The sequence below is a fragment of the Euprymna scolopes genome, chromosome 19 (genome assembly GCF_053919585.1).
Source record: "Euprymna scolopes isolate OS-2025 chromosome 19, ASM5391958v1, whole genome shotgun sequence".
Taxonomy (NCBI): Eukaryota; Metazoa; Mollusca; class Cephalopoda; order Sepiida; family Sepiolidae; genus Euprymna; species Euprymna scolopes.
This window is the reverse complement of record NC_136500.1, coordinates 15717607-15737270: the sequence shown is the minus strand read 5'-3', so window position 1 is coordinate 15737270 and position 19664 is coordinate 15717607. Positions and strand designations below refer to the sequence as shown.

The following is a 19664-nucleotide window of genomic DNA, read 5'->3' as shown; positions in this document are numbered from 1 at the left end:
TCCCTTTCTCTTTCATTCTTTATTTGGTCCCTTTCTCTTTCATTCTTTATTTGGTCCCTTTCTCTTTCATTCTTTATTTGGTCCCTTTCTCTTTCATTCTTTATTTGGTCCCTTTCTCTTTCATTCTTTATTTGGTCCCTTTCACTTTCATTCTTTATTTGGTCCCTTTCTCTTTCATTCTTTATTTGGTCCCTTTTACCTTCATTCATTATTTGGTTCCTTCCACATTCATTCTTTATTGGTCACTTTCTTTTTCATTCTTTTTTTGATCCCTTTCTCTTTCATTCTTTATTTGTCTCTTTATCTTTCATTCTTTATTTGTCTCTTTCTCTTTCATTCTTTATTCGTTCTCTTTCTCTTTCAATCTTTAGTAGGTCCCTTTCTCTTTCCTTCTTTTTTGGGACCCTTTCTGTTTCCTTCTTTCTTTGGTACCTTTTTGTTTTATGTGTATTTGATCCTTTTCTCTTTTATTCTTTATTGTGTCTCTATATTTTTCATTCTTTATTTAGTCCCTTTCACCTTCATTCTTTATTTGGTATGTTTCTTGTTCATTCTTTATTTGGTCCCTTTCTCTTACATTCTTTATTTGGTCTGTTTCTTGTTCATTCTTTATTTGGTCCCTTTCTCTTTCATTCTTTATTTGGTCTGTTTTTTGTTCATTCTTTATTTGGTCTGTTTTTTGTTCATTCTTTATTTGGTCTGTTTTTTTGTTCATTCTTTATTTGGTCTGCTTTTTGTTCAGTCTTTATTTGGTCTGTTTTTTGTTCATTCTTTATTTGGTCTGTTTTTTGTTCATTCTTTATTTGGTCTGTTTTTTGTTCATTCTTTATTTGGTCTGCTTTTTGTTCATTCTTTATTTGGTCTGCTTTTTGTTCATTCTTTATTTGGTCTGTTTTTTGTTCATTCTTTATTTGGTCTGTTTTTTGTTCATTCTTTATTTGGTCCCTTTCTCTTTCATTCTTTATTTGGTCCCTTTCTCTTTCATTCATTATTTGGTCCCTTTCCCTTTTTTTATTTAGTCCCTTTCCCTTTATTTGGCCCCTTTCTCTTTCTTTATTTGATCCCTTTCTCTTTCATTCTTTATTTGGTCCCTTTCTCTTTCATTCTTTATTTGGTCCCTTTCTCTTTCATTCTTTATTTGGTCCCTTTCTCTTTCATTCTTTATTTGGTCCCTTTCTCTTTCATCCTTTATTTGGTCCCTTTCTCTTTCATTCTTTATTTTGTCCCTTTCTCTTTCATTCTTTATTTGGTCCCTTTCTCTTTCATTCTTTATTTTGTCCCTTTCTCTTTCATTCTTTATTTGGTCCCTTTTAATTCATTCTTTATTTGGTCTCTTTTACCTTCATATTTTATTTGGTCCCTTTCTCTTTCATTCTTTATTTGATCCCTTTTACCTTCATTTTTTATTTGGTCCCCTTTATCTTCATATTTTATGTGGTCCCTTTCTCTTTTATTCATTATTTGGTCCCTTTCTCTTTCATTCATTATTTGGTCCCTTTCTCTTTCATTCATTATTTGGTCCCTTTCTCTCTCATTCATTATTTGGTCCCTTTCTCTTTCATTCATTATTTTGTCCCTTTCTCTTTTATTCTTTATTTTGTTCCTTTCTCTTTTATTCTTTATTTGGTCCCTTTCTCTTTCATTCTTTATTTGGTCCCTGTCTCTTTCATTCTTTATTTGGTCCCTTTCTCTTTCATTCTTTATTTGGTCCCTTTCTCTTTCATTCTTTATTTGGTCCCTTTCTCTTTCATTCTTTATTTGGTCCCTTTTAATTCATTCTTTATTTGGTCTCTTTTACCTTCATATTTTATTTGGTCCGTTTCTCTTTCATTCTTTATTTGGTCCCTTTCTCTTTCATTCTTTATTTGATCCCTTTTACCTTCATTCTTTATTTGGTCCCCTTTATCTTCATATTTTATGTGGTCCCTTTCTCTTTCATTCTTTATTTGGTCCCTTTCTCTTTCATTCATTATTTGCTCCCTTTCTCTTTCATTCATTATTTGGTCCCTTACTCTTTCATTCCTTATTTTATCCCTTTATCTTTCATTCTTTATTTGGTCCATTTCTCCTTCATTCTTAATTTGGTCCATTTCTCTTTCATTCTTTATTTGGTCCCTTTTACCTTCATTCTTTATTTGGCCCCTCTCTCTTTCATTCTATGTTTTGTGTCGTTCACCTTCATTCCTTATTTGGTCCCTTTCTCTTTCATTCTACATTTTGTCCCTTTCCCTTTCATTCCTTATTTGGTCCCTTTCTTTTTCATTCTTTACTTAGTCCCTTTCTTTTTCATTCTTTATTTAGTCCCTTTCTTTTTCATTCTTTATTTAGTCCCTTTCTTTTTCATTCTTTATTTGGTCCCTTTGTTGTTCATTCTTTATTTGGTCCCTTTCACCCTCATTCTTTATTTTGTCCCTTTCACTGTCATTCTTTATTTGGTCCCTTTCACTCTCTTTCTTTATTTGGTCCCTTTCACCCTCATTCTTTATTTGGTCTCTTTATCCTTCATTCTTCAATTGTTCTCTTTATCCTTCTTTCTTTATTTGGTCCCTTTCTATTTCATTCTTTCTTTGGTCCCTTTCTGTTTCATTCTTTATTTGGACCCTTTCTGTTTCATTTTTTATTTGGTCCTTTTTCTTTCATTTTTTATTTGGTCCGTTTTCTTTCATTTTTTATTTGGTCCGTTTTCTTTTATTTTTTATTTGGTCCCTTTCTGTTTCCTTCTTTATTTTGTACCTTCTTGTTTTATGTGTATTTGGTCCCTTTCACCTTCATTCTTTATTTGGTCTGTTTCTTGTTCATTCTTTATTTGGTCCCTTTCTCTTTAATTATTTGGTCCCTTTCACCTTTGTTCCTTATTTGTTCCCTTCCTCTTTCATTCGACATTTGGTCCCTTTTACCTTCAACCTTTGTTTGTTCCTTTTCTCTTTCATTCTTTAATTTGTCCCTTTCTTTTTCATTCTTTATTTTGTCCCTTTCTTTTTCATTCCTTGTTTGTCCCTTTCTCTTTCATTCTTTGTTTGGTTCCTTTTTTTACCTTCATTCTTTGTTTCGTCCCTTTTACCTTCATTCTTGGTTTGGTCCCTTTTACCTTTATTCTTTGTTTGGTCCCTTTCTCTTTCATTCTTTATTTGGTGCCTTTCTCTTTCATTCTTTATTTGGTGCCTTTCTCTTTCATTCTTTATTTGGTCCCTTTCTCTTTCATTCTTTATTTGGTCCCTTTCTCTTTCATTCTTTATTTGGTCCCTTTCACTTTCATTCTTTATTTGGTCCCTTTCTCTTTCATTCTTTATTTGGTCCCTTTTACCTTCATTCATTATTTGGTTCCTTCCACATTCATTCTTTATTGGTCACTTTCTTTTTCATTCTTTTTTTGATCCCTTTCTCTTTCATTCTTTATTTGTCTCTTTATCTTTCATTCTTTATTTGTCTCTTTCTCTTTCATTCTTTATTCGTTCTCTTTCTCTTTCAATCTTTAGTAGGTCCCTTTCTCTTTCCTTCTTTTTTGGGACCCTTTCTGTTTCCTTCTTTCTTTGGTACCTTTTTGTTTTATGTGTATTTGATCCTTTTCTCTTTTATTCTTTATTGTGTCTCTATATTTTTCATTCTTTATTTAGTCCCTTTCACCTTCATTCTTTATTTGGTATGTTTCTTGTTCATTCTTTATTTGGTCCCTTTCTCTTACATTCTTTATTTGGTCTGTTTCTTGTTCATTCTTTATTTGGTCCCTTTCTCTTTCATTCTTTATTTGGTCTGTTTTTTGTTCATTCTTTATTTGGTCTGTTTTTTGTTCATTCTTTATTTGGTCTGTTTTTTTGTTCATTCTTTATTTGGTCTGCTTTTTGTTCAGTCTTTATTTGGTGCCTTTCTCTTTCATTCTTTATTTGGTCCCTTTCTCTTTCATTCTTTATTTGGTGCCTTTCTCTTTCATTCTTTAGTCGGTCCCTTTCTCTTTCATTCTTTAGTCGGTCCCTTTCTCTTTCATTCTTTATTTGGTCCATTTCTTTCATTCTTTATTTGGTCCATTTCTTTCATTCTTTATTTGGTCCCTTTCTCTTTCATTCTTTATTTGGTCCCTTTCTCTTTCATTCTTTATTTTGTCCCTTTCTCTTTCATTCTCTATTTGGTCCTTTTCACCCTCATTCTTCATTTGGTCTCTTTATCCTTCATTCTTTAGTTGATCCCTTTTTCTTTCTTTCTTTATTTGGTCCCTTTCTTTTTCATTCTGTATTTCGTCCCTTTCTCTTTCATTCTGTATTTCGTCCCTTTCACCTTCATTCCTTATTTTGTCCTTTTTTCTTTCATTTTTGATTTTGTCCCTCTTCTTTCTTAATTTGGTCCCTTTCTCTTTCATTCTTTATTTGGTCCCTTTCTCTTTCATTCTTTATTTGGTCCCTTTCTCTTTCATTCTTTATTTGGTCCCATTCTCTTTAATTATTTGGTCCCTTTCTCTTTAATTCTTTATTTGGTCCCTTTCTCTTTCATTCCTTATTTGTTCCCTTTCTCTTTCATTCGACATTTGGTACCTTTTACCTTCAATCTTTGTTTGGTCCCTTTCTCTTTCATTCTTTATTTGGTCCATTTCTTTCATTCTTTATTTGGTCCCTTTCTTTCATTCTTTATTTGGTCCCTTTCTCTTTCATTCTTTATTTGGTCCCTTTCTCTTTCATTCTATATTTTGTGCCTTTCTCTTTCACTCTTTATTTAGTCCTTTTCACCTTCATTCTTCATTTGGTCTGTGTATCTTTCCTTCTTTATTTGGTCCCTTTCTCTTTCATTCTTTATTTGGTCTCTTTCTCTTTCATCCTTTATTGTGTCCTTTTCTCTTTCATTTTTATTGGGTCCCTTTCACCCTCATTCTTTATTTGTCCCTCTCTCTTTTATTCTTTATTTGGTCCCTTTGTCTTTTGTTCTTTATTATGCATCTTTCTCTTTCATTCTTTGTTTGGTCCCTTTCTCTTTCATTCTTTGTTTGGTCCCTGTCTTTTTCATTCTGTATTTGATCCCTTTTACCTTCATTCTTCATTTGGTCTCTGTATCTTTCATTCTTTATTTGGTTCCTTTCTCTTTCATTCATTATTTGGTCTCTTTCTCTTTCATTCTTTATTTGGTCCTCTTTTGTTTCAATCTTTATTTTGTCGCTTTCACATTCATACTTTATGTGGTCCCTTTTTCTTTCATTCTTTATTTGGTCCCTTTTTCTTTCATTCTTTATTTGGTCCCTTTCTCTTTCATTCTGTATATTGTCCCCTTTTCTTTCATTCTTTATTTGGTCATTTTTTCTTTCATTCTTTATTTGGTCCTCTTCTCTTTCATTCTCTATTTGGTCCCTTTCACTTTCATTCCTTATATGGTTCCTTTTCATTTTCATTTTTTGATTCCGTTCTCTTTCATTCTTTGTTGGCTTCTTACTCTTCCTTTTTTCTATCTTTTACTCCTCTTGCTTTCTCTTGTTCCTCTCTTTCTTGCTTTGTTTGGTTCTTTTCTTTATATATTTCGATCATCTCTCTCTTTTCTCATCATTGTTTGGCTCCTTTCTCTTCCTCTGTTTCACTCTCTTTTTATCTCCCACTCTTTCTCTAAGTCGCTTCGCAATTTCATTCTGTCTCTCTGGTTAGTTTTTTTTTCTGTTTTTATATGGACTCTTTCCTTTTTTTTCTATTCAATTTTTTTTTTTTTTGCTTTCTATTTGACTACTTTCTGCGTCTTATATCTCTCTCTCCCATACAACTTTGCTGACACATTCGAGCCATTCTTTATGCTGATAGAAAACTTAAAAGTCTAACAATTTTCAGGGAATTTATTATGTTTATATTCGTCATTCCATTTCAGTGACAGCATTCTATTATATGTGTTTGTATGTATATATGTGTATTACATCTTTGATCCGGTTTCGAACATTTGGGTTAACTTCGATCCTAGCACTCGGACTTGTGGCTAGTGTGCTCTGCCCCGGCTCGGTTAAGGGCATGGCAGTCCACCACTAAAGATGCACCACCCAACTGTCTCCAGTTAAATGTTAGACCCATGGGTGCAAAGTTTTCTATATGATATTGAGTCAGGTATAGGCAAAAGAAAGAAACATACTTGTATCCTCATTAAATCTTCTATGCATAACTGAAACGAGAATTGCACAGGTTTTTTTTTTACATAGGAGTCGCCATTTATCAAGGCCCGGAGGCCTCTCTAGGATAAGGGTTATAGAGTGTACGGTAGTCAATGGGATAATATTGTAGTAATCATTAGTAATGGAAATTTGGTAAATTGGATTAGTTAAGGGGGCAGCTCATCAAGAATTTGTTTACGTTGGACTTGAAGACAACCAAGTTGTAGTCAGCTGGGAAGCAGGCAAATGGAAGAGAGTTCCACAGGTGTGCAGTTCTTAGAAAGAAGCTTTGTTCATGGAATCTACGTTTTTATTTAAGCACAGATAAAGAGTGGGGAAAATTATTGACAGTGGTTTCAGCTAGATGCATATTTTTTGTAAAAGATTGGTGAGGGGGGGGGGACCAGAGATTTGAGCTCAGCCGAGCTCTTGCCATGGAAATAATGATAAAACAAAGACAGGCTCGCAACGTCTCTTCTGTGAAAAAGAGGTTGCTAGGAATAGAAAAGGGCATCCCCCACTAAGCTACGAAGTCTATTTTGAACTCTGTCAAGGCAGGATAAGCTGCTGGAAGCAGCTCCTGCCCAAATGTGGCGACAGTACTCCATCCTTGGATGTGCTTGGCTTTTATATAGATAGAGAATTGCATTAGTAGTGAGATATCTACTGGAGCGGTAGAAGGATCCCACCATTTTTCCAGTGACATTGGCAAACGGCAGGTTAAGTGAAAGCAGAAGGATTCAACAAACCGAAAAAAATGGAAAGGAGCACACAAAAATCAGATAGTTGAGGTTTTTCATTTTTTTGGTCCAGTTTTTATTTTTCTGTAGAACAATTGTCAGCTGGATGGTACTGTAATAAAAACATGTAACTGAGAGAAAGAAATAAAAAAAGCCAGAAAAGAGTCCATCAATATTTCCGGAAGGCTTAAAACATAAGAAACCTCCTCCGGTTGAATATTCATCAGAAGACCAGTTGAGACTTGAAACAAGAAAACCCCTTGGGCTGAATGTTTTCTTAATATGCTAAGCATAACACAAGGAGGAAGACTTCACATGAAAAGGGAGGGGATCCAGATATGGCATGAATATATCAGTGTCAAAGTCATTTGAATTTAAATCCAATTAACAGGCGCCAAACGTAATATTGAGTTTTCTCTGATCATGCACCCAATCCTTGATAAAGAATGGCAATGACAAAAACAACCACTTCTGAGGATGATCAGAAGTACTGATGGAAAGCGCCAGAGAATATGGCTGAACAATAACCACTGGGCGTCACACTTTATAACCTACCTAATGTTTACGTTGGCAGTTGACATGATTAAAATTACTTTTACAAGGAAATTTTAATTCCTGTTAGAAGGATTTTCATAAATTTTTGTTTCAATCTATTTTATCATCATCAATATTTAAAGCCACAGTCTTAACATTGGGATGGGGAGAGTATTATTATTCATGTTTTTGTTAATAATACAGAAGTAATCAACCATCTCAGCAAAAATAACCTTCTTAGTGACACTCAATATGGTTTCCGTTCTGCTAGATCTACAGCAGATGTCCTTACAGTTATATCGCATAGGATTAGCAAATCTCTCGACGGTGGCAATCTTTCTAGGGCAATTGCTCTTGACATATCTAAAGCCTTTGATAGGGTATGGCATAAAGGTTTACTTCATAAGATCGCTAGCTATGGTATAGCTGGAAAAGTCTTCTCAATTATTAAATCATTTCTTTCTGATAGGTTCATAAGAGTAGTAGTTGAGGGGCAAAAATCAGAAGCTCACAGTATTAATGCCGGTGTCCCTCAGGGATCCATCCTGGGCCCAACTCTTTTCCTGATCTACATTATTGATCTTCCAAATCATATCCTTACATCATTTGTAGACATTTATGCTGACGACACTACCATTTATGGTACCACATCTAAGACAGTAAACGACCAAGTTCCCTCCAATTCTCTCTCTTCTGATCTTGAGCACGTAGTACAATGGGGAAAGGAGTGGCTGGTTACTTTTAATGCATCTAAAACCAAGCTTCTCTCTTTACATCATCAACATTCTAATCCACATTTGTCATCAATTGAAATGAATGGCTCTCGTCTTCAGGAGGCCTCAAGTTTTGACAAGCTTCTGGGTTTGACCATTACTCCTGATCTTAAATGGAACACGTATATCAAATCTGTTGCCAAGGCCGCTGGAAAAATGGTGGGATCTTTCTATCGATCCGGTAGATATCTCACTGCTGATGCTATTCTCTATCTATATAAGAGCCAGGTACGTCCAAGGATGGAATACTGTTGCCACATCTGGGCAGGAGCTGCTAGAAAGGACTTGTCCTGCCTTGATAGAGTTCAAAATAGACTTCATAGCCTCGTAGGAGATGTCCTTTTCTCTTCCTTGCAACCTCTATCTCACAGAAGAGATGTTGCGAGTTTGTCTCTGATGTATCGTTATTTTCATGGAAAGTGTTCAACTGAGCTTCAATCTATGGTCCCCCCTCGCCAAACTTTCACAAGAAACACTCGTCTAGCTGTAAACACTATCAATAATTTCCCCCACTCTTTATCTGTGCCTAAACCTAAACGTAGATTCCATGAACAAAGCTTCTTTCTTAGAACTGCACGCCTGTGGAATTGTCTTCCGTTTTCCTGCTTTCCGGCTGACTACAATATGGTTGTGTTCAAGTCTAAAGTAAATAAGTTCTTGATGAGCCGTTCCATATAAGTTATCAAATTTACCAAATTTTCATTACTAATGATTACTATATTGACCAATTTCTACTGTACACTCTTTAACCCTTATCCTTGAGTGGCCTCTGGGCCTTGATAATGTGGTGATGCCTTTGTAAAAAAAAAAAAAAAAAAAAATAATAATGATGATTGCAACGTCTTGTCAGACGTGTGCCATTCCCTCAATCATTGAAAGTCCATGAGCCCGAAGATGACTTTTATATATATATATATATATATATATATACACACACACACACACACACACACACACACACATATACATTTACATACATACACACACAAACATATACTTATATACATACACACACACATATATATATATACATACACATTTACATATATAAACATACATACACATGTACATACATAGATACATACATATGATGATGGCAGATAAATTACTACATGCATTTCAGGCCTACACGCGTCACAACTTTTCCATCGCTACAGGGCTATTTTTTATAGACAAATGCCTGAGGGAGTATTTATACAAAGATGATGTTACAGAGTTTTAGCTTTGTACAACAGCTAAGTCTCTCTTTTGGTTCAAAATGTTGAGATCCAGCAACAAGCAAGAGCAAGATAGCCAGCAACAAGTCAAACTGCAGATCAGCTTAATGCAGGTACTGGTTTCTCACTTTATGGTTTTTTTAAATCAGAGATTTGCTTCTCCTAGAAAGCTTGCCTTCACCACGGCTTTCGGGAGCCCTCTCCACCCCACATACACATGGAAATAAACACATGCACGTACACATACAAGCATACATATAGATGCATGCAAACATACATATGCAAGAACACACACATGCCAACATGCACATACACACATACATATACATATACACATGTACGTACATGTAGAATGTACATGAAGGAGGGTTCATGATGACGATGATGGTTAATGCATTTAAAATTTAACATGAATAAAAAAGAAAAACAATACACACAGCACGTAGAAGAGACAGCCATTTGCTTCGCCACTAGTACAGCTTTAAATTTAAGATGCGTCCATAACGGCACAAATCCTCAATGTTCATGACGACGATGATGACGGTTGGTACGAAAAGGCGAACTCAACATGAATAAAAAAAAAGTAAAAACAATCCAAAATACACAGCACGGAGAAGAGACAGTCATTCGCTTCGCCGCTAGTACAGCTTTACATTTAAGATGTACTAGTGGTGAAGTGAATGACTGTCTCTTCTCTGTGCTGTATATTTTGGATTGTTTTTACTTTTTATTTTTTTATTCATGTTGAGTTCGCTTTTTCGTACCAACCGTCATCATCGTCATCACGAACGTTGAGGATTTGTGCCATTATGTAAACATCTTAATAATAATAATACATACATACTGTAAGAAGTATACATGATTATATAATATGTATGCATGTAAAAATATATAACTAAAGGTTTGGCTCCCTAAGGTAAACAAGCCAAAAACTATATAGTCCCCCTGATTAATGCCTTTGTTATGTTTTTAAATGAAAGGTAATGAAGCAACTTTAAAAACCCTATAACCACGACAAGGTATTGCTTCTGCATAAATTTTTTTTTTTAAATTTAGATGTTAAATTTGAGAGGGGGTGTTTCACATGTTATTTTTGTTATTTTATCGATATGAAGTGAATGAATCAAAACAGATATAAAGTAATCAAACATTAAAGTACAAAACAAAGTTATCAGTAAATGGATTGGGAAGCCACAGTGCTGGTGAAGAAGAAAGTTTTGTATCAAGAATTAAGTCCAATATACCTACTTCAATTTGAGTGGTGTCATTTGAGCGCTGAAGAAATTGTTGAGATCCACTAAGGGATTCTATTAGTGCCACATAGTTTGCAAGAAGCTGATCCAAATTGAAATCACTCAACAAAAGTACCCTTATACCAAAAGGCAAGTTGTTGAGCTCATTGGTGAGAAGATTTTAAAAAAATACCCTAGTGGGCCAGGCTTGCAATACATGAGCATACAACCAGTCACATGTATTAAAGTTCAATCTACGAATATATAATCAATATTGTTAAAAGCGAGTCTACAAGAGTTACTTCCTTTGCCAAAATCAGCCATAGAACTGTTACCTATTTTGCCCATTTAAACTCTTGGTCTGATGTAAAACATTGGGCTAAAACAGCCAAATGACACCGTTTCATGACAAACGATGCCTTAATTTTTTAAAATCCAGTACCATTTAAAACCCCTACTTAAACCATGCCATCCAACACAGTCGCAGCTGAGACTGAACTCACTACACGAGTTTGGAGTGTAATTCAAATCTTGTCGGTAGCTGAATACTATCAAGGGTATTTTTTTAGCGTGACGCCATCACTAGATGGGGTGCCTATCATGGCTTAAGAGAGTCCCATCTACCCCCGAGAGAAGGCTAAACCATGCCAGTTTCTCAACCTGGTATTTTACCTCACAGTACATACAGCGCCTCGCTTTATCAAATGGTCACCCATCTGGTACTGGCCAGGCTCAATGTTGCTTGACTTTGGTGATCTGGCAAGAACCAGTGTGTCAACGTGATTGTGCTGTATATAAACATTTAGACACAAATATGAATTTTAGGAAAAAAATAAAAATTAACCCCAAAAGGTGTGTTTTTCACCCTTAAGAATTTTCCCAGGCTCAAATATTACGTTTCCAGTTGTATATTTGTGTGGTCTTGCTTTAGGGTAATTTTCAGCAAAATCTAATAGTCAGAACAGATTCTATGACCTGAAAAGTGCTATTTTTGGCCATTTTGACCCCTTTTGACCCCATAATAACGAAACCAGAATTTTTATCAAAACTCAGAGAATGTTACATTTCCCTACTTGGGTAGTTGTAACTTAATGCAAAATCTCAAAAAAATGTAATGAGTAGTTATTGGGAATTTTGGGAACGAACGAATGAACAGACGAGGGTGAATTCTAAATTCCAAATCCAACTAAGTCGGTGAGCCCAAAATTTTACAGCCAAACTTTATATTATTGCTAATGACACCTGATTAACTTCCTACACTCATAACAAGAATTTTTTTCACTCCACCCTAATGAATGGGCAATCGACAATATCCCCACTATCAAACAATCATGAGGTTGTTTGCATGGCAACTGAGAAAGCTAACATGCTTGCCCGTCAGTTTGGCTCAAACTCTACCTTGGACCCAGCAAGTCATTCCCTCCCTAATTTTGCTCTGTGGACAGAAACCATGCTAGATGATCTGAAGATTACGCCTTCCCAAGTACATGATATTATAAAAAACCTAGACACCTCAAAAGCATGTGGACCTGACCTCATCCTGGCTGTGCTATTAAAAAAATGCTCCGCTGAGGTCGCTCCTGTTCTCTCTAATCTCTTGAACAAATGTCTTAACGAATCTTGCTTTCCTGGCTGCTGGAAAACTGCTTATGTGGTACCAGTTTACAAAAACTCTGGCGAAAGAACTGACACATTAAATTATCACCCAATTAGCCTCCTCCCTCTTTTTGCCAAAATATTTGAGTCCTTAATTAATCAAGCTCTAATCCAACACCTTACAGCTGCTAAACTTCTGTCAGACCACCAATATGGATTTAGGTAAGCCCGTTCTACTGCAGATATTTTAACTGTAATCTTTGAACGTTTATACCAAGCACTGGATAAAGCAGGGGAGGGGAGAGCAGTAGCCCTTGATATATCTAAGGCTTTGACAGGTTATGGCATGATGGGCTTCTGATGAAAATAAAATCCTATGGTATTACTGGGCGAATGTTTAGCATAATTAGATCCTTCTTAAATGAGAGAAGAATCCAGGTTGTCCTCGATGGGCGTATGTCCAAAAAATTTGATATAAATGCGGGTGTGCCACAGGGATCGATTCTTGGATCTTTATTATTTCTGATATTCATAAATTGTCTCTGAGATTGGTATATTTGCCGATGACACCACGCTCTATAGCAGGCACGTGGGGAAAACTAATGAGCACATATCTAAGGTAATGGCTGAAACCCTAGAGGAAGACTTTCAGTCTGTAGTGGAATGGTGTCAAAAATGGATGGTAATGTTCAACGCTGCCAAGACAAAGCTTGTTTCTTTTAATAATTACATGAAACCACCCACCAATAGCTATGACTAGAGATACTTTACGTGAGAGCCCTTTGTTCAAGCTCCTTGGCTTAACGTTCACAGGAAACATGAGTTGGAATAGATACATCGAGATTATTGCTAAGGCTGCTGCAAAGAAAGTGGGCTCTCTCTATCGTACTAGAAAGTTACTTACGCCTGAAAGTATCCTATACCTCTACAAAGCCACCAAATTGTAATGTGAACAGACATTTTGCTGCTAAACTCCCTACATAATACCCCTGCAACTTAGGTCCCTGATAGTAACCCCCTACATCAAAGTGGCAACGTGCCTTGTTTGGGGTGAAAATGTAAAAAAAAAAAATATATATATATATATATATATATATATATACACACGGCATAATCGCGCTGACACACCAGTTCTCGTCAGATCACCAAAGTTAAGTAATTTTGAGCCTGGTTAGTACCAGATGGGTGATTATTTGGAAATTCTAGGCACTGTATGTCCTCTCCGCTTATCTTGGCATTCGTCTCCAGTCGTCCTGTACAGACACTTCACTTGCCACTGGTATTTAACAATGTCATTTCAAGAGAGGTGTGGTTGGAGATTGTGCACCTCCTGCCACAAAAATTTTCACGTGCAGGCACCCCCCTTCATGGGTATCCATAGTCTGTCAAAGACTGAAGGAGCCTGTGTATGTGTGTGTGTATATATATATATATATATATATATATATATATATATATATATATATGGAACATTGTAATGGCGTTTTGTAGACAGTATGGGACCCATTAGATAATGTTTAATAAATATTTAATAAAATGCCCATCAAAATCTACGTTGATAGTTGATAGCATTCACCTGAAAAGAAAGTGTATTCTATGAATAATACTTTATCGTGAAATTTTGTGACACACTTAAGATACATTGAAGTGCCTCTCTGAGTCGCTCCTGATGGTGATGATGGCAGTGGGGAGTATATAGTCTCACCCCAGGCTTTGCCAGCCAACCATATAAAAGTGACCTTCCCTATTTTCTTGATTTCTATGGTGTAGATCTGAAATCTAACCTGACCTGCCAATTACCCACTTGAATGGCCCGTTTGTGCTTTTGCTTTCCATGTCAAGTGTTATATTTTTATTTTGGTGCTATTGGATCAGGCTGTCTGAAGATATTGGCTTTCTTACTTAAATACACCACACATTGATTTTTATTTTGTTTCACTTTGTTTCGTAAAACTCCATTTTCTGCAAAGCCAAAAACAAAACAGCATTTTCCTCTCTACAAAACAACCAAGCTAAACACCATGAATATATATTTGAAGATATAAAGAATTTTGAGCATAAAAACTTTAAGCACAAAGACCAGATTCAGTATTAAATAACTCAAACAATGTTGATAGATTGTAAAATAAACAACTAAACAAATCAAATCTTTTTTTTTGTCTTTTATTTTTGCATTTAAAAATTTAGTTTAAGACGTCCTCAGATTATCTCACTCTTGAATTATTTAATTAATTTCTAGTTAAATAATATTACATAATCATATTGCCACATCGATTTTTGTTAAATTACCATAGTTAAGCAATATGGAATCTAGCCAGTTTTAGGTGGGTGACAATTTGGGAATACTAGATACTGTATGTGAGAAGACAGCGACATCTACCTGCAAAAAAAAAAAAAAAAAAAAAAAATTTTTTTTGCCTGCAAATAGCCAGACTAGGCATGAAGCCACTTAATGTAAGGGGCTAACAAGAATGAAAGATGATTATTACAAAGACAGGAAGTACCTATTGATCTTAGTCTTAAAAGACCAACGCTAAAAGTAAGGGGTAAGTAGTCAGCAGGAAGAGTTTTAAACGAACTGGAACAAAAGAAGCAGAGAATAGATCAGAAATTTCTGAAGAATACCTGCCATAGCAATATTATAGAAAAAAAAACTGAGACTAGCAACATTACGTCTGTGTGAGAGAGGTTGCAGAGAAGAAGATAGGCTGTGGCTAATTAAATTGCAGATATTTTTTTTTTTTACATAGAATTCACCACTTATCAAGGTCTAGAGGCCAGTCGAGGATAAGGATTAAAGAGTATACAGTAGTCAATGGGACAATATCATAGTAATCGTTAGTAGTGTAAATTTGGTAAATTGGTTTACTTAAGGGGAACAGCTCATCAAAAACTTGGTTCCGTTGGACTTGAAGATGACCATATTGTAGTCAGCTGGAAAGCAAGCAAACGGAAGAGAGTTTCACAGGTGTGAAGTTCTAAGAAAAAAAACTTTGTTCCTGGAATCTATGTTTAGGTTAAGGCACGGATAAAGAGTGGGGGAAATTATTGATAGTGTTTTCAGCTAGACAAGTGTTTCTCATGAAAGTTTGGCGAGGGGGGATGAGCACTTGCCATGAAAATAACGATAAAGCAGAAACAGGCTTGCAATATCTCTTCTGCGAGAAAGAGGTTGCAAGAAAGAGAAAAGGGCATCGCCTACGAGGCTACAAAGTCTATTTTGAACTCTGTCAAGGCAGGATGAGGTCTTTCTAGCAGCTCCAGCCCAGATGTGGCAACAATACTCCATCCTTGAACGTACCTGGCTCTTATATCTTATGAAGCTTATCAAGAACCCTCAAATAAGACAGATTCATCAGCCCAAATATGACAACAATACTCCATACATAGTCTGATAGTAGAATTGTAGAGATAGAGAATAGCCTGTGGTGTGAGAAACTCCATGAAAGATTTAATGAGAAAGAAAGACCAAGAAGTTTCAGAGTTGATAGTTGAGAGCAGAGCCATCCATAAGAATCTCGGGAAGAAAAGGAACATGCCTACAATTGAAAGACACAAACTGATGAAATAAAACAAACCATTTTGTAGCCCAATCTATAACTGAACCCAAGTCAAATAGAGAGTGGTATCATCAGCATGGAAGGTTATTGATGTAGAGAAAAAACAAAGTTGCACCTAGAATAGAGCCTTGAGAAACGCCGACATTGCTGAGAAAAGAGAATGAAGACACACTATCCAGAGTTACTCGCATATTTCGATCAGAAAGAAAAGACTTTAGCTGTCAACAACCTTACCACCAATACTACAACCCTAAAGTTTATGTAGAAGAAAGACCAGAATGCCACACTCTGTTGAATGCCTTTATAATGCCGAATACAATGACCCCACTCTCCTGAATTATCCATAAACCAACAGATCTGCTCAGTTACAACAATTACAAGAGCAGCAGTTGAATGAAAACCGTGAAAACCATACTGAACATCACGAAAGAGGTCAAAATTTTCCAGAAAATCAACATGCTTGCTGTTGACTAACCTTTCAAAACTTTGACAAAGAGAGAGAAAACTAACAGGACGATACTTAGATGGGTCCGACCGATCACCAGCATTTTTAAATATAGGGACAACACAAGAAGGGAAACAAGATTTTGATAAAGAGAAATTGAATAATTTTGAGAGAATAGAACAGAAGTTCAGGAGCACAATGTTTGCGAATGACAATAAGAATTAAATCAGAACCAAAAACCTTAGACTGATCAAGATCAGAAAGAACTTTAGTAACCATCTTTGGAGTGCTAATTATAGAATCAAGAGACTTATCAGTTTTCAAAGTAAAATCAGGAAGAACAGCACCAGAATCATCAATAGAAGAATTGTCAGCAAAAGATGAGCAAAGAAATCCTTAGAAGATGAAGTAACCTAAAGACCATTATATAAAATAAAATAAAAAAAATTTGGGTCTGCGTTTTTTTTTCTTTTTTATGAAACGTTTTTATTACCGTTACTTTTGGCAGCACTTCAAAAGTCTCTCGCTGCCACCTGTCCATTTCTTCTTCCTCCAACCGCACGCTGGCCACAGCCGGCCTATTCTTGTCCTCGTTTTCACACGTCCATTTTCTTTGACGTTGACTTTCTTTCTTTCCCAAGCACATGCTGCATTTTTTCTCCTTTTTTTCTTTTTTCTTCTCGCGTACACTGCCTAATTTGCATATGCCTTTTTTTGCTGCTGCTGCTGCTAATCTCTTCACAGCTGCTGCTATTTTCTGACGTGCTTATATGCACTATATTACAAGATGATTTTTATTTTTTTATTTTCTTCCTTTGAATATTGTAATGTTGGGTATGAGGCAGCCAAACCAGCTGCCAACATTGTCCTGCTTTTTATTGAAGCCAGCCGAGAGCTCTTTTTAGTATCCTCGTTGTTCCCATAAGTGCAATTGCCTGGATCTCTTTTGCACTTGTCTCTCGCTGCCACTTGAATTTAAGTTAAATGTACAAAAGTCAAGTATCATGGTTCAATTGTGCTCTAAAAAGAATCATTAATTTCAAACTAGCTCCCTGTCTTATAAAAGAATCTAAAGTTGATTTTATAAACTGGGCCTTTCTGCTTATGCAGTGATAAAACTTCTCGAATGCACTTGTGATGTTAAGCTTTATAATAATGTCAACTTTGCTCAATATTGGACTTCCTTCTTTAATCGGATTTTTCCGATTATCGATTTTCAATACTTATCGGACTCATTTCGATACAAAACATGTGTAAGAACATTCCCAGACGCATCAAGTATCTTTGTATGAAATTTAAGGATAAATTGGCTCAACCATCTCATAGTTCATAGGGAGCAAACGCACTCACATGCACATACACAACATTCTTTTTATATAATAGTAGATAGATAATACCTAAAAAAGACTAGCATCAACAACAACCGACTGCAACTTCAAGAATAAATCCTATTGACATAAGTGTATTTCTAAACTAAGCAATCTGTACTATAAAATTCTTTGGAGTTGTTCCAGGCAAAAAGGCATGATTAACACTATCAATGTTTTATGCTGTTAAAATTCAAATAAACTGAAGAAAAACATACATTTTCATTGAATTGTTGCTCCTTGTTCTAAAAACATTGTTTTGAGGTGTTTCGACCAGAAAGATGTGATCAACAATATCAACGTTCCTATACTGTTAACACATACAGCAAAAACTGTTAAACCACATGCGATGACGCGACGGAACAATTACTCTCTGGTGGAAGTTCTGTTTTCAAGCATGTGATGTAACTCTTTGGAGTATGCACATAGATTTTTAGGTTTTGATGTCATTAGTGGATGGTGTTCTAATATTCTAATTGTATAATTATTTGCATATTAAATAAAAGTGGCATAATTACATTTGATACACTGGTTTCCATCAGATCACCGAAGTTAAGCAATGATGAGCCTGGCCAGTACCAGATGGGTGACCATTTGGGATTTTCAGGTGCTGTATGTGCTCTTTGCTTATCTCGGCATTGTTTCTAGTCATTCTGAATTTCTCCTTGCCACTGGACTCCAACAGTGCCGAATCAGCAGAGATATGGGTGATGATTGCACAACTCTAGCCACACAATTACACGTATCCTTTGTCTTTCGAGACTGAACGGAGGCATCAAAATAAAAACGATGTTTCTTGCCAATAAATGATTATATTTCGTTAAAAAGGATACCTAGTTGTTTTTTTTAATGTGGTTGATTGATGTTTTATTTTATACAAATGATTCCCCACTTACCAAGGCCAAAAAGCTACTGGAGGATAAAGATTAATGAGATTGCCAGTTGGATAATGAACAATTCTATGAGAAGATTGAAAACAATGAATGGAATGTACAAGATTTAGTCTCTCCCTCTTGAATTGGGTCCCAAAAAAGAGTCTTCAATCTAATAAATCTTGCACTATCTACCAAGCTCCAACCCCTGCCTTTTCACTATAATGCTGTATTCCTGTGCCTGTTTTACAAGTATTTTAATGAAATGTGCTTTGAAGAACTCATTACACTTGTACCCCCTCGATGTATATATCCCGACAAACCCTTTTATCGACAAAATCTCACCCTTTCACTGTAGAAACCTTTAGATGCCAGAAGGTCTTTGACTTTAATATCTTTTTTTCTTGGACTGCTAGACATTGGAGTTCTCTTCCTGCTTCCCTGATTGTACTGACATGCAGAGGTTTAAATGTAATGTAAACAAACATCTCATTTCCTTACATAATCCCCTGTAAACTTGCTCCCAAATAGTAGCTCCTTATGTCCAAGTAGCAATATGTTTTGTTTTGGGGTCAACAAGAGTAAAAAAAAAAAATACTTAAGATGGTGTTTTGCTTTTCTAATTGTGTAACTGTATGGATATTAAGTGAAAACAATTTTGCTGAGGAAGGATTTTATTTCGATAAAAAGAACTTTTTATTTTATTTTATTTTTTTTTTTTTAGATTAGCTGAAAAATTTCAAGGCATTTTAGAAGCCACTTACATTCATTCCAAGAACCTGGCTTTTTTCACAATCATCTACAAAGTGGTTACTGGAGCTTTGCAATGGCTGCAAAGTGAAAAGAACGTCGGTTCCATATTTCTGGCAGCTTCCATAGCAGGATACACCATTTTTGGCAACTATAACAAAGTTAATGAACAGGTACGTCAAATTACAATTGATTTTAATTAAGTTCTTACTTTGTTCTTCAGGATCATCTGATCGGCATTTTATTCAAATGAATGAATAACCAAAGAAAGAATCCAATTTAATGAAGAAAATATTAACAATTATTCACTTTTTATGTAAGTTAATAAGAAGGCTGGGATAGGGAAGTGACATTACATATGGAGAAAAACAAATGAAGGCAGCATTTAAATTACAAATCATGGCATATCTATTTAATTTTCAGAAGATCTTTCACATAAAATCAGTAATTATGGACTAACTGCTAAATGGTAAAA

At 35.5% G+C, this 19664-nt stretch overlaps 1 protein-coding gene and 1 pseudogene across 1 annotated transcript in view; both read left to right on the top strand.

Moving 5' to 3' along the window:
• LOC145303443 (peroxisomal membrane protein 4-like) overlaps positions 1 to 19664 on the top strand; it is an 82363-nt gene that overhangs the window by 48728 nt on the left and 13971 nt on the right. Inside the window, exon 3 of the mRNA XM_080144773.1 lies at positions 19164 to 19362. Within this exon, the coding sequence (XP_080000899.1) occupies positions 19164 to 19362 (199 nt within the window). The remainder of the gene's footprint in view (positions 1 to 19163; positions 19363 to 19664) is intronic.
• Positions 18069 to 18186, top strand: LOC145240442 (5S ribosomal RNA; annotated as a pseudogene).